Source organism: Melopsittacus undulatus, unplaced genomic scaffold, assembly GCF_012275295.1.
Source record: "Melopsittacus undulatus isolate bMelUnd1 unplaced genomic scaffold, bMelUnd1.mat.Z mat_scaffold_350_arrow_ctg1, whole genome shotgun sequence".
NCBI lineage: Eukaryota > Metazoa > Chordata > Aves > Psittaciformes > Psittaculidae > Melopsittacus > Melopsittacus undulatus.
In genome coordinates, this window is record NW_022994261.1 from 23,806 (window position 1) to 39,961 (window position 16,156).

At 37.3% G+C, this 16,156-nt stretch overlaps 1 protein-coding gene across 1 annotated transcript in view; it reads right to left on the minus strand.

The window, feature by feature from the left end:
* The window catches only part of LOC117438466 (atrial natriuretic peptide-converting enzyme-like), a gene marked incomplete at its 5' end in the record, with an annotated part of 64,603 nt that overhangs the window by 14,801 nt on the left and 33,646 nt on the right, over positions 1 to 16,156 (minus strand). The window contains 7 exon segments of the mRNA XM_034073980.1: positions 4,448 to 4,679; positions 10,957 to 11,032; positions 11,034 to 11,056; positions 13,200 to 13,226; positions 13,229 to 13,315; positions 14,171 to 14,281; positions 15,864 to 15,971. Coding sequence (XP_033929871.1) covers positions 4,448 to 4,679; positions 10,957 to 11,032; positions 11,034 to 11,056; positions 13,200 to 13,226; positions 13,229 to 13,315; positions 14,171 to 14,281; positions 15,864 to 15,971 — 664 coding nt within the window.

Consider the following 16,156-nt stretch of genomic DNA (forward strand, 5'->3'; position numbering starts at 1 on the left):
AGTTAACAGCTAACAAGAGTACACATCACAAAGCAGAAAAATCTCTCCCTTCCTGGTATGAAAAAGAAATTAAGGTTAGCAAAAAAATGTGCCAACACATAAGGGACATGAGATTTGACCAAGATTATTCTTCATACGCATCTGAAACAGTTTTGAAACAACACCAAAGTCAGCTGGAGACTCCTTACATACACAGATATCATCATCTCCATGACATTGTAGGTGAACATGACTAAGAAGGCATTACTGCTCCCAAAATAAGGGACATTGATAAACTTTTATTTATATTGATATATTAAATGTATTTAATTTTTTTCTACAGATCATGTTTTACATTTATCAGTTAACTCAAGTTTATTGGTATAAGGCTATACGTGTTTTCATTTCTAGAACATTTTACATTTTTACATCATATCTGTGTCTGAAATTCTTCCCAAAATATTATTTTAAAGCAAACACTATAGATCTCAGTGGAACCCTCCAAGGTATCCCTTATTAATAAAATCACTCTCTACTTGGAATCTAACATAAAAGCAAAACCTGAAAACAGTTACAGAAGTAGAGCTTTGAATCCTGGGATGTAAAATTTTATCTTGCATATTCAATCTGATCTAAATATGATGTTACCCTGTTTTGAGGAGGAGGTTGATCAGATGACTTTCAGAGGTCCTCTTCAAACTAAATAATTCTATGGCTTCTACAAGTTGCTCTTTGTCTATTTAATACCTTAAATTTGAAAACCATGCAACTATATTATGATACTTCTTAAAATCTGTTAGCTAGGTATGCAGTTGATGAAGCAAAGAACCTATACTTTATCTTTTATCCCTGTACATTAGAATAAGCTAGCCAAATTTTCATAGAATCAGAATGATTAGGATTGGAAGGGACCTTACAGCTCATCTACTCATTCTTATAAAAAGTCCCTCACCAGCTTTCTTGTAGGTACACTTTAGGTACTACAAGGCTGCTATAAAGGCTCCCTGGAGCCGTTTCTTCTCCAGGCTGAAGAAGCCCAAACCTCTCAGCCTGTCTTCATAGCAGAGGTGCTCCAGTCTCTGATCATTTTGTGGCCTTTCTCTGGATTCACTCCAACAGGTCCATGTCCCTCTCATGTTGAGGGGCCCAGAGCTAAGTGCAGTATTCCAAGTGGGGTCTCATGAAAGTAAAGTAGAGGGCAGGATCACCTCCTTCGACCTGCTGGTCACGCTCCTTTTGATGTAGCCCAGGAAACGGTTGGCTTTCTGGGCTGCAAGCACACACTGAAGCTGGCTCATGTCCAGTTTCTCATTGACCAACACCCCCAAGTCTTTATCCTCAGGACTGCTCTGAATCCATTCTCTGCCCTGCCTGTAGTTGTGCTTGGGATTGCCCTGACCAAGGCAAGTCAACCAGGTCTTGCAGTTGGCCTTGTTGAACTTCAAGAGATTTGCACCTGTAAAGGTCCCTCTGGACGGCATCCCTTCCCTCCAGTTTGTTGACCATACCACACAGCTTGACGTCATCAGCAAGTGTGCTGAGGGTGCACTCAATCCCACCATCCATGTTACCAACAAAGATACAGAATAGTGCCAGTCCTAACACCTGCCCCTTTGAATCACCATTCCTCATTGGTCTCCATGTGGGCATCGAGCCATTGACCACAAGTCTTTGAGTAGGACCATCCAGACAATTTCTTATCCACTGAGTAGTCCACCTGTCAAATCTATGCCTCTCCAGTTTAGAGACAAAGATGCTGTGCAGGACAGTGCCTTGAGGAAGTTCAGGTAGATGACATCAGTGGTTCTTCCCTTATCCACCAACGCCATACCCTGTCGTAGGAGTCCATCAGATTTGCAGGCACTATTTGCCCTTAGTGAAGCCGTGTTGGCTGTCACCAATAATCACTGATGTATCTTAGCAGAGTTTCCAGGAAGATCTGCTCCATCATCTTGCTGGGCTCTGAGGTGAGACTCACTGGCCTGTAGTTCCCATCTTCACTTTCCCCCTGTTTAAAAATTTGGGTTATTTTTCCCCTTTTCCAGTCAGTGGAACTTCACCAGACTGCCACAGCTTCTCAGTTGCTGCTCAGTAATGTTTACACTGACCAAGGACTTTCTGAGTCTCATGCTCTGCCAGGGAGGAGGGGAAGTCGGGAGGAAGCAGAGACAGGACACCTGACCCAAACTAGCCAAAGAGGTATTCCATACCACAGCACATCATGCCCACTATATGAACTGGGGGCAGTTACCTGGAAGAGCTAGATCACTCTTTGGTCAGGCTGGGTATCAGTCAGTGGGTGGTGAGCGGTTGTATTCTCTTCCCTTGTTATTTCCCTTATCATTATTATTATTGGTGGTAGCAGTAGTGGTTTGTGTTACGCCTTATTTACTGGACTGTTCTTATCTCAACCTGTGGGAGTTACATTCTTTTGATTCTCCTCCCCATCCCTCCAGGAGGTGGGGGCAGAGGAAGGGGGGCAATTGAGCAAGTGGCTGCGTGGTTCTGAGTTACCAGCTGGGCTTAAACCACAACAGTAATGTTATCTATTTGTCAACAATGTCACATGGTAGGAAACCTTAGGACATGTATTGCAAATTGCAATGCACTTTTCTGTCAAGACAGTAGATGTTAATTGATCAATATCATCAAGGTAGGCCCATTAAAAGATACAGAAATACAGTACGAGAAGGCTTTAGCAGCCATTTGCTCAAAGAGCTCCTCCTGCTGATCAGATTTATTAGCTCTCCTAATCTGCAACAACTGCTGCTACCAAAGTGACAAGATTTACAGAACATAGTCTCTTTTGAACATAACCCTGAAAAGTACAATCATATGAATTGATAAGGATTGTAGAAAAGTTAATCTGATGAGTAGAAAGCCTAAGTTAGTCTGTAATTCAGAATGATGCAGTACTCTTCTAACTTAGAAAGGTAAGCATGCATTAAAATTTCAAATTTTGTTAATGGTATTTGGATAGGGCTTTGCATAGTTGAAGTGAAATACAATTGCAAAAAACTATTAAAAATGCTGATGTTCCATATTAAATTAGTTGATTCTGTGTTTAAATACCCTTTATAGTGGTGCAACTCTAATCAAACACAGAAATGGACAGTACTTTGTACAAAGCTTACAGCAACCTTCTGGACATGTTGTCCAACTGTGAGGTGGGTGGGTTGAACAACTGACTAAAGAGCAGAACTTAAAGGGTTGTAGCGAATGGGGCTACATCTGGCTGGTGACTGGTAATCAGCAATGTTCCTCATGGTTCAATTCTAGGGCCAGTTTGGTTCACTGAATTTATCAATCACTTGGATGTAGGAGTTGAATGGAGCAAGTTTGCTGATGATACCAAACTGGGAGGTGCTGTTGACACTCTTGAGAGACAAAATGTCTTGCAGAGGGCTTTAGATAGATTGCACTATTGGGCAACGATTAATGGGATGAAATTTAACAAGCTCAAATGCCATATTCTGCACTTAGGACAGAGTAATACCAGGCACAAGTATAAACTGGGCAAGTAGTGGGTGGAGAGCAGCCATGGAGGAAAAGATCTGGTGCTGCTGGTCAACAACAGGCTTGATACAATTCAGTGGTGTTCCCTGGCAGCCAAGAAAGCAAACTGCACCCTGAGGTGCATCAAACACAGTATAACCAGCCAGCCAAAAGATGTCATTATCCCACTGTATTCAGCATTGTAGGGCCTCAACTTGAGTGCTGTGTCAAGTTCTGGAACCCAGTTTAAGAAGGATGTGAAGGTCCTTGAATGAGTTCAAAGGCAGCAAAGCTGGTGAAAGGGCTGGAAGGAATGTCCTGTGAGGAGCAGCTAAGGACTCTGGGCTTGTCTAGTTTGGAGAAAAGAATGCTGAAGAGCAACCTTATTGTTCTCTACAGTTTCCTGAGGAGAGGAAGCAGAGAGAAGGTGCTGATCTCTTCTCCCTGGTACCCAGTGACAGGACACGTGGCAGTGGTTCAAAGTTGAACCAGGGGAGGTTTACACTGGAGATTAGGAAGCGTTTCTTGACAGAGAGGGTTGTCAAACACTGGAACAGGCTTCCTAGAGAGGCAGTTGATGCCCAAGACCTGCCAGTATTTAAGAGGCTTTTGGAAAATGCCCTTAATAATATGCTTTAACTTGGTGAGCCCTGAATTGGTCAGGGAGTTGGACTAGATGATTATTGTAGGTCCCTTCCAAATGAAAGTCTGTTTTATTCAATATATATACTTTGAAAATTATTGAACTGCTATTCCTCTCCTTGTTTTGAGTACTTCAGATACTAATCAAATCACTAATACACAAGTGTAATGAACTGAATTTAATGACCTTTTAAAATATGGTTTCCTACCTTTTGCTATGGAATTGAATTGCATACCAAAATTTCTGCATTCTGAATAGTAACAGAAAATTGGGAAAGACTAACATGACGGACAATGTCAGTCAAGGATTAAATGAAGTATAGTGTAGTACCTGCAAGGTGGGATCCGCTGATTTGTATGGGGGTCACATTTTGGTACTAAGATTGTACAGGCAAAAAACATAAGGTACTTGTAGCAGTTGGTCTGAACCAAGGCTGGGAAAAGAGAAGACTCCCAGCTGATAGAAGCTTCCTTCTGCGTCCTGTGTCCCAGGTAGTTTGGGTAATAAGTATAGTTGTAAGGCAAGTTCATACAGAGCTCCAGAGTAATTGATTCACACTGACCTTTCACAGAAAGAAAACAAAACAAAAAGAAAACAAAACAAAAACAAACAAACAAAAAAAAGAAACACAAATGGTGTGAGATGAATGAAATACAGAAGAAATAATTTAACAAATTTATCAGTCAGGTGATTTCCTCAAAGGCTTGAGAAACTTCAAAGTTTCAAAGCTCAAGACCCCATATAAGTAAAGAAAGGTGGGTTTGACTTCTGACTGCCTAATAACCTATTCAGAGACTTACATTCCCTCACCAATATGCATTAACTTCCTGAGTAACATCTTAAATTTAACATGGTACAATAAACCATTCTTTAAAAACAGATTTATTCTTTTCAAATTAAATTTCTGATAATTTTCAAGAGTTCCTATACCGTAAAACAATAAACCCATAACACAACTCATACTGGCAGGACAACTGTCAAAATTGGAAAGGGTCTCAGGAGGTCTCTAGTCCAATGTCCCGCTCAAAGTTTTGTCAATTCTGAGGACTGATCAGGTTTCTCAAAGCTGTGTTTAATTGGGTCTTGAAAAATCTCTAATGACAGAAACTCCACAAATTCTCCTTATAGAAAGCAGAAGGCAAGTTTTTTTATTTTTTGCATCCCAAGATCTGAAGGAAAAATGAGGACAATTATGTACTGCAAAAACACTGAGTAAGAGATAGTCTACATGCTAATAATTAAATTCAGATAAGGGTGTAATTGATAATAAAGAGAATGATAAGCAAGAACAAACTAAATGTAACAGCTACAAGTCCATATGATCACACTGACTATAGCTATATAGTCATTCAGCTTTTAGGGAGTTCATCACAACACATACTAAACTGACCAAGTATTTTAGATTTAAAATATCTTATAGCTCTTGTATTTCTTTTTAAGCTGGTAGTCAGAAATAGCTACTTTTTAATTTTCCACCACAACAGAAAACTTTTGATGAAAAAGTGCTAAAAAAGTACAACAAAAAAGTAATTTGCTACCAAAAGACTGCAAGTATATTTGCCTGTTCTGAAAGCAAATGTGTCTTAACATGATTAATATTGTCTACCAGCTAGTTGTAGCAACTGTGTGATTCTATAGCTGCACCTTTGGGAGGAAGAAGACCCACCAGTCAGTTAATCAGCTGATCAGCTGAACTGTCATTCTTGGACTGGCGTTCCCTGTTATAACCTCTTTTAGTATTTACTTGTAATCTGAAGATTATGAATTTCATTTTATATACAACTTTTCCTCTCTGCTAAATCCTTGCATACTGCACATACTTCTGTCATCTCAAACCACTTAGTCCCAGCTTTGGAGTATATGAGGTTCAAAGACTACAAAAATCCTCATCACACTACAGTGATTTCCTGTTCCTTTTGAACTCTTCCTTGTCCTCTGTCATGGGTTCAGCAGTAGCTCATGCTCTGCCAGGGCAGGGAGGAGGGAGAGATAGGGCTCCTGTCTGGGCTAGTCGGGGAGGTATTCCATACCACAGCACGTCCTGCTCGGGGAGGGGACTGGAAGCTGGCCAGGAGGGGAGGGGTTAGCTCTCTCCTCCGGGCTGGGCTCGGAGAGGGAACGGGAAGGTGGCCAGGGGGGTAGGGGTTAGCTCTTTTCCGGGCTGGCCTCGTGGCGGCGGGTGGTATCGTATTCTCTCTCCCTGTTTGTCTCCTCTAACATTGATTTGTTATTGGTAACGGTAGTGATTTGTGTTATACCTTAATTGCTGGACTGATTTTACCTCAATCCGTGGGAGTTGTATTCCTCTGGCTCCCTCCGGGAGTGGGAAGGTGGGGGGGGGGGGGGGGGGAGGGGAAACCTGTGCAGATTTAGTTTAAACCACGACATCCTCCACACTTCAGTTGCCCAGATCAGTTTGGTTTTGTCTTTTTATTTTTCCCCAGTAAGCATCTTTTCTTGATGTGTACAGAACATTACATGCTCATCAGTATTTCATGATGAAACCCAAGTAAATGGACCCAAAAGCATGTGCAGAATTTTAAGTGTTTGTATAACATAACATTTGAAACTAAATGGCAGAAATGCTCATGTTTCATTCTCTCATTTGTTATGACTCGTATTTATAGGCATTTAGGTGAATTCCAGGAGAAAATCTAGTCCACTGTAATGCCTTTGCAGGATACAGGTTTTCACTTTACATGTTTTTAATATGATTACAACTCCTTTTTTCACTGCGTTTAGAAAGCTTCTATTTGGCATTATATGCAAAGATGTCATTGTAGGTTTGAAAATAGTAACCTTTTACTTTACAGCCAAGTAACAAACAGAATATACATTCCAGGGGAACACCTGATGGAATTCAAGTAACCCAAATGTTAATCTTTCTTCTTATATCTGTCCTACAGTTTATCTTGCTGCTCCCTTATTTATAGTACATATAAGTACAAGCTAGTGAGTAGGAAACAAGCAATAAAATTCATTGCATCTTATTCTAAAGAAAAAAAAAGCAAATAACAAAAAACTTCACACTAAAAAAAAAAAGAAATCAACCCAAAAACAAACCCCAAGAAACCCCAAACAAACCCACACAAAAAAAAAACCAAACAAAACCCCACAACCAAAAAAAAAAACTCATAAACCATCAAATTATGCCTGCATTTAATATCTTCATGTATTAACTTGCTCTACCTACTATACAGAAGTTAGTTCCAAACATAGTAACAGAAGTGAATGGGGTATTTCACAGAACTGTAGAAGGGCTGAAGTTGGAAGAAACCTCTGGAGATCATCTGGCCCAATCCCCCTGCAAGCCACGGCCACCTAGAGCAGGTTGTGCAGAACCATGCCCAAACAGCTTCTGACTGTCTAGGGAGTCTCTACAACCTCTTCCAGACAACCTGTGTTCAATCACCCTGCCAGTAAAACAAGTGTTTGTTATATTCATTTATCCTTATGCTCCCATGTTTCAGGTTTGTGCCTATTGCTTTCAGTTCTGTCACAGAGCAACCAAAAACAACAAAATAGCCTGCCTCTGTTGCCTCAACACTCTCCATTCAGATATTTGTTCTGTTATACTAAGTATATTATACTGCTTTATAATGCCAGCTTAAACTGATCAGACATTATCACTCATGCAGAATGTCCACTTTAACCAATACTGCGAAATGTGGCCTATGCTTTGGAATTTTCCAACTACAGTGTTATTTGGGTGAGAAAATACTTCTTTGGTCAACACTGACATTTTTCAGGGGAATTCTCATGTCTCACCAAAGATGAAATATCTCCGATCAAAATATGAACAGCAAAAATAACATGAAAAAAGACAACATTACTTCCAGATGTTACGCAAGAAAAACCTCTCCCAAACCTCTCTTGCTGTTCCATTGTGTATAAACAAGTAAATATTCACTGGACCAGAATGGGAGAGAGATGATCTGCAAATCTAATTCAGATTATGTGTTACTCCTGTTGAGAACTATGGGCGTGTTGCCCATAATATGCCAAGGAAGTATCTTCACTAAAAAGCTCTTGGGCTTCTTATGACATGGAATAGAAACATTGTTTTAGAACTCAAATAGTCACACATCAAAAAAAAGTTTTTTGCTGTCTTGTAAAATAGTGCAGGCACTCAAACATATTTCCAAAATTACTTTCCAACACATACAACGGGATACAAAAATTTGCATTTTTCAGGGAAAAGATTTTGGACAAACTGTTCTGTACCGCCAGTCATTCTCATACTGATTTATCCACAAGAAAGATGAGTCCAAGAAAGAAAGTACACTTTCAGATCTCTCCTTTTGTGACAGTAACTGAATGGAGTCACACTGCTTGAAAAGACCTGTTGCCTTTTTAGAGGGCTGTAGCTGCTCGTTATGAAAGGTAATCTGCTTAAGAGAGAACTGCTCTCTGAGGAGGTAAGAACAAGAGGCTGCTGCAGGTATTTCTATATTTTTGTATTGTTGGGTAAGGCTGCTGCTGGTGCCTTTTGCCACCGAGAAGACCTGTCTTATGGACAACTGGTGACTACACAGCCATCAGCTGTGAATCCCATGCTGGTTTCTGTCACAATATATCAGATACATTTTACATGGTCTTTACTAAGCAGGTTTAAGTATTTAAAAATAAATACAATTACAAAATACTGTCTTTTTTGACCTGAGTAAATATAAAGTTACTACTTTATATTTATATTTTAATATATAAAGTTACTACTTATATATTTAATATATAAAGTTACTACTTATATATTTAATTTATATTTAATATATATATTACTTTATACTACCACTCTAAACATATAAACCAAGGTTTAGTGTAATGACTGTTAACTTTTGGAAGCATTATGAGTAAAACTCTGAAACAATAAATAGAAGTATGGAAGCCCCATTCCTGGGCAAATCACAGCTTTCCTGGCAATGTCAGTAATGTTCCAATAAAAAAGAGCTGATCTTCAAATGGAGAAACTGAGAAGCAACACCTGTTCTTAAAGGCTCAGGATGCTAAAGCTGATGCTTCTTCTGCAGACAGAGAGATCTGAGACTAAATATCCTTCACTCCCTTGAGGCATTCAGCCTTATCACACTGATTTAAATTTGTGACTAGCTAAAGTGGAGTTATTCAAGTCAGCAATTATATCACAATCAATACCTGTGTATTCTGACCTTAAAAAGATCAGGAAAAATATGACCTTCAAGTCTCACCAAAGGTAAGGAAAGATTACTTGAAGTACTGTTTTTCTGTGGAGATGCCAGAAACCTACAGTTTCAAGGGGTTTCAGCAGGAAACTGCACATGTGGTCAACAACCAAAGTATTTGATCTGTTGTGATAACTCATGTTTCATTTCTCATTTTTTTTAGTGTATGTATCCCATGTATATTGCTTCCCTTTCACCAGGAGTAGGGATAACCTCTCACAGGAGACAATATTGCAAGACACAGATGAGAAAATGACTATGATAATTCAATGAAGACACCTGAGATTTCAACAACTAACAAAAAAATATTTTAAAAAATTAAGATTTTAATACAAGGGTATTTTTTTTTTAAAAAGTGTATTTTTGTTAGCTTTGTGTTATTGGGATGCTTTCCTTCCCATTTCATAACCTTTTTCTAAATATTTCCTGGGGTTTGATTCACAAACAGGCAAGTGAAAAAACCCCAACACCTACTACTCCCAATCACTTAGAAAGGGCTGCTTCTCACCTGAATAGTTTTGATTATGGATTAAAGGCCAGATTTACACAGGTGATGTACATGAACAGACATCTTCTGCAGACCACCTTTAACAAAAAGAGGAGGTAGATGAGCCCTTCTTGAGAGTTGAGGGTACCCTCCTGATTGCAGGCCTGGTACTTATGAGAATTTTTATTCGTGTTGATATCTGCTTGAAGGACAGCAAGTTGGTCTTAATGCAGAGCCTCCTTAGAGCACAGGAGTCCATTCTAATGCAAAACAAGTCAAGATGATTCTATGATTCTAAGTGCGCTATAAGAACCACCTTGGTCTGAATGTGAATTCTCCTGACCAAGCTCAAACACAAAAAAATACACAGAAGACATAAGAGGGGATGCAGCACTGAGTGGAACATGGAGAAATTTCCCAAGCAAGAATGGAGTTAGAAAAGCCAAAGCTCAGATAGAGTTGAAACTACTGGACAATTGTAAAGGGCAAGAAGAAATGCTCTTGTAAGTATACTGGCAGCAAAAAAGGAAAAAAAAAAAGTGGGTCTGCTGCTCATTATGGCAGTGGAGCTAGTTACAGAGATAAACAGAAAAGGTAAAGGTACTCTGTGTTTTTTTAGCCTCAGTTTCCAGTGAGGAATATCACTGGAAGGCTGCTTTATATCATATATCATACAATATGTATTGATCAGAAGAATAAGTAATTTGCCAGTTTGAATATCAAAATTACTTCCTTCATAAAAGGGCTTAAAAGTTCTCCAACCTACTAAACACATCTCATGTTTTCTTATATATTGAAATTAAACCAGTAGCTTCTGCTTTACCACTTACACTGTGTTTGTTACTTCATGTAAACACTGAATGTCAGTAGATGTGTAAGAAGCACAACTGTAGATAGCCTTTAAGAACGTATCAAAAAATTCACAGAAGGGAAAATATCTCAATGTCAAATGTTATTAGGATCTCTAAATACATCAATAATAAAAAGTTATGATGGAAATTCTGTTTTGACTTTGCCCTTTCAATACTTAATCATTACGCATGTGTATTAGATAGTAAATTAAAGTATTATTTACCATGTCCCTACCCTGCATCCTCATTATACTCTAACACCACCCTAAAACAGTGACAGTGCAAAGCATGTGACCTACTTACTGCAGTTTGTCTGGCTGTTTCTCATCTCACAGAGAGAAGTTCCACAGGATTCAGGACAGGAAGTACATCTCTGGTCCTCCCTCCTGACAGAGGGTTTGACCTGAGGAAAATAGAAATTTACTATTCTAATTATTTACCAGACTAATAAAAATTACTGAAGTGTAGCAATGAGAAAATGCAGAGTTTACATTACAATTAAGTATTTACTTTACATAATTAAGAACCCTACAGCATTTCAAGTGCAGCAAGTAAATGTTATAAGCAAGGAAAGCCTGCAGGAGTGTCCAGATGTCACTTTTCTTTACCCGTATACGTAACATAAGAATTTATATCCCAGTTTCCGATTGAGAGGTATGGATCTCTGAAAGCCATTTAACCACAATTCTGCGGGAAAAGTATGAAAAGTCATATAAATCAGATTTTGGAGGGAACAATAGGTTCTAGTTGAAAGAGAATATTTTCTGGGAATCATTCCTCAGGGGCCATTCAGTTGATCTTCTTCTCAATTTTATGATTGTTTGGTGGACAATAAAAATCTTCCTGAAGAAAGGTCATCAAAGCTGAAGTGCCATTGTCCCTTCTTTGGCTGGTTAAAACCAAACAACAAGAAACCCCAAAAGGCTACGGTCCTAAAAATGGAATTCAGAAGCAACTAAAAACCAGCATTTCATCGGAACATTTCTGAACGTATTACCCTGGGTAGTTAGTTTCTCTGACAAATCCCTGGACCTTTTCTGTGTGTTTACAATGGTGATAGCTCCTTTCCAAACCACTAAATTCTCTCTTCAATGTGACTTTTGCAAAAGCATTCATTTAATTTACTATTTGGTACACAGAGACTGAACAGTTTTGGATTTCATCATCTCATCTTCTTTAAAATGGGTTATTACAACTACTACTTAGTGTTTGTATTGCACTACACAACTGATTATTATTGAATATTAATCATTCAGTCATGGCAGTCCTTATATTGGGTAGGTACAGAAGATGTTTAAAAAACATCTTGTTTTCAGTGATCTTGACAACAGCCTCATCCCAAAGAACTGACAGTGCAGTAATGTGGATTTACTTCCCTTCATACAATGTTATTATTGAAGCAATAGAGGTACTTTCTTTAGCTGTAGCAATTGATTGTCTTATTTAACAGGTGCAGCTGATTGCAAAATTGAACTTTAAAAATAGGGAAAACTTCTTAAATTCTAAACTTATTACAAATAATTACATTAAAATTAATTTTTTTAAGTTTGCTCCAACTCTTTCTTATCCCACAGGAGAAGAGCTTCTCAACTCGCTGCAATGTAGATTCCTTTGATCTGAGCACAGTCAATGCTGAATTTCTATAAGCACTCTTTACTCTCTCTTTTTGAAGGGACCACAGAAACCAGCTGTGTATTTATCTTATGATAACAGGTGTGTTTCTACTCTAATAACTTTTGAATAGGTTATCTTATTACCACCACATCTGACAACACTAGGGTTTTCTATATAAATTTAACCAATTTCTTTAAAAATTAAATTTAGAAAGAGTATGTCATTAATAATTCTCACATTGAAGGGAAGGCTGCTATCTGAACCTACCTTACCATAATCAAGAGAATTACATGTAAAAAAATATCCTCAAATATTGTGAAATTTTCACAACATTACAGCATTTCTTTCCGAGTGTCACAATGTACCACAGGACACAAAGTCTTTGGGGAAACATGTTCTGGGGCTCAAGAAAAATGCCTGGTTTCCTTTTGTTTCATATAAACCATAATGAGCCAGCTATTAAGTAGATGTGAAAACTCACATTTTCATAGCTTTTTTCCTTAGTCACACTAAATCATTAATTTGTTTAGGAAAACATCCTTTCTCTGATTCCCCAAGTTACTGAAGAAAAAAATAATTTTCATGAGAAAAGTCCTTCTCAAATGGCACCAGTTCCTGTGATGGTAGCTTATAATTGCTGCAGGACAATGTGAATATATATCAATTTATATAGTAAGAGCTCATCATGTCAGATAACCAAAACCTAAAACTAAATATCACCTCCATTTCATTAATTTTTTATATTTTTAAGAACTAATAAAGCTCTGCTTACAGAATCCTTGTGTGAAAGCAGACACCAGAGAACATTAGCAAGTGTTATTTACAAAGGAATGAAAAGTAAATGTCAGACAAGCTTTAACCTAAAGACACTTCAGAACAAAGCAGTCAAAGGTAGGTTCAGTAAGAACAGTAAAATGGGGGTATACCCTTACTTTCACTGCAGTTTTCTTCATCACTTCATCTTTACAGTCATTATCTCCATCACACTGGAATGCACTAGGAATGCACTGCCCATTTCTGCACTCCACTAGACCCTGACTGTGACACGCTAGAGAGAAAAAACATGATGATACACTGGTTAAACTTAGATTAATGAAGGTCAATTATTTTTGAATGTTATCTAGAAGTTATTTCAGGAGGAGCTAATAACGCTGCTTAGCACTCAAAGTCACTAGAAGACATTTTTCATTGTATGTAGGCTATGCTTTCAATAGCTTACAGATACAACAAACCAATAAAAAAGCATAATTTTTACTCAACCAGAAATTCTCATCTTTTCTTTGCCCGCTTACTTTCATTCTTTTAATTCAGAATAGATTCTTAGGTTTCAGGGAAAATTCTAGGATAGTGGTTGTGAGGTCAAGCACCGAATGGCAGCAAGAATCAAAAGCAGTATAAAGCATATCTCTTATGACAACTTTAAATCACATTAAAACATATGCTAGTTCCCCAAGGACTGATTTTACAGTCTTGGCACTATACTAGGGTAGTTGTTTGCAGCTATATACCATTATCATTGGAGAAGAGAGAAGTCCAGACTCTGACAAGCTTTGATAGGTTGCATACAGACACATGAGAAAGCTGTCACAAACTCAGAATGCCTACAGTTTAAAGAGATTATATTATTCATTCATTATTCTTTAAGGGAGCATCACAGTTAACAAAAAGGTAATTCTGTAATTAAGCTGAAACACAAGGCAATGCTGGGAGTTCTCAACAATGGCAACAAATGTTTAATTTGCTGCAGCTGTCTTCCAGTATGGACGTTTATCAAGTGCAGACTTTGCAAACCAAATAAACTTGTAGTTGTGCCTTACAAGTAGTAAGTAAATATACTACTTATCTTACATTATTTTCATTTTTAAAGAAATAAAAAGCTGATTTAGAAATTAAAGGAACTTACAGCAATTGATTTCATCTGATTTGTCTATACAATCATGGTCACCATCACATACCCAATCAGCAGTTATACATCTCCCATCTCCACATTGATGATGTGTCACTGGATTACAATCTAATTAAAATTCAAATGTGAGGAAGAAAAAAAAAGGATAAGTTACAATTTGTGTATTTTGTGATTTTGATGAATTGTCCTCTGCCTATAAGCTAATCATTCTTACCAATGAGCCATTTTGAAGTTGTAAAATACAAAAAGAGATTTTTCTGTTCCTGAAGATTTTTTTGGCAGATTTTAGTTACATATGTTCTGAATTCCATTGCCTATATAGATAGTGATGCACTTTCTCCTTCTCTCAGGTGCACAGTTGTTTCAATTTGCAAATAAACACATTTCTAATATTTGTTGAGCAGATTAAAAGATCTTCTGTATTCCCATAATGAAATGCCGTTCAGTTAGCCAACATTTCCAGTTGCCATCAGGGAAAGTCATTCCCTACATTTATCTTTTTACTATGAAGTAAAAAAAAAAAAGTTTCATTTGCCATTTTTGGCACTTAATCAGAAATTTTTTTTGCATACACTCAGAATTTTTCATAAGAATGATCTACAAGGAAACTATTCCAATCTTCATCTTACTTTTCCTACCTAAGTTCTTCCACAAATAAATAAAAGCATTCTTTTGAGCAGTCTGATCTTACACCAAATTAAACAGTGTAGACAGTCTGATATGAGACCTACTTATAACCTGTACAAAAAGATAGATCTTAAATTTTCTATATTAAAAAAAAAACCCTATCTCAATATAACAATGGTAGGAGTTAGATAAACATTCAGAAAAGTCTTGAATCAAAGATGATTTATGAAAAACAAACAAACAAACAAAACCAACCAAACAAACAGAAATGAACAACCAGAACTGACAAAAAGTAGTGAAAGATCTTGGAGTCTTAGATTAATTTGGAGAAGAAACATTAAAAAAACTATCAGAAAAAAAATGTGTATTGATTTTTAATTTTGAAATTTCCTGTGATTTTCCTTAGAAAAGCAAAAGAAAAAAGTGAGATATAATATTTTAAACTCCCATTTTAGAGCACTTAATTTGTCTTAGGTGTAGCACCAGGAGCAAAAGTTAAAAAAAACAAAGTTCTCAAAGTTTTGTAATATTTACATGTGCTAACTATTCTTTTTCATGGCAAAAATTTCATCTTTTCCCTATGAAATTCATGTGTAGGTAGAAAGACAAATATAAGAAGGCAGAACATACAAAGCTGACTGAAAGCAGAATTTGAAAGAAACATAATTTGATCATCAAAATATGCAAGTTCACTCTGAAGCTTATGTAAAAACAGTTCAGCTATGAAACAGTTGCCATCACCAGTGTGTAAACTCTTACGGTTTCCTTTAATGTCAGTTAAATTCAGCCATGTTAGCAGGAAAGCAAACATAACATCTTGAATTAGTTTAAAAGAAATTACGAATCGCAGTATTTCTTCAAAATACCACTACCTTCAAAATTTTGATTGACCCACAACTCTCCTTTAAAACTTTACAAATGGCACATAAAATTTGTGAGCTGTTTTTACTTTGCCCAAAGCGAGTAACAGCAGGGTATATTCCTCTTTCAATAGTTTAAGTAAAAAGATTGCTGATTTAGGCAGTACTGGTGTCTTAAAGACTTTAGAAAAGCTTTCACTTACCACAATTCTGTTCATCGCTAAGGTCTCCACAGTCATCATATCCATCACAAACAAACGTGTAATTTAGGCATTTTCCTGTCTCGCAGCGAAATACATCATCACTGCAGTCTACAAAACAAATTTTTGTAAAATGTTAACATGACTTTGGAACATTCATATAAGCCATGAATGTATTGACTAAATCAAAATTAGCTAAAGATACACCCCAATTTACAGGTATGCATTAGTAGCCAATGTGTATCAGTTTATTGGAAACTAATATGGAAGAACAAAAAGATGAAGAGCAATTTTTA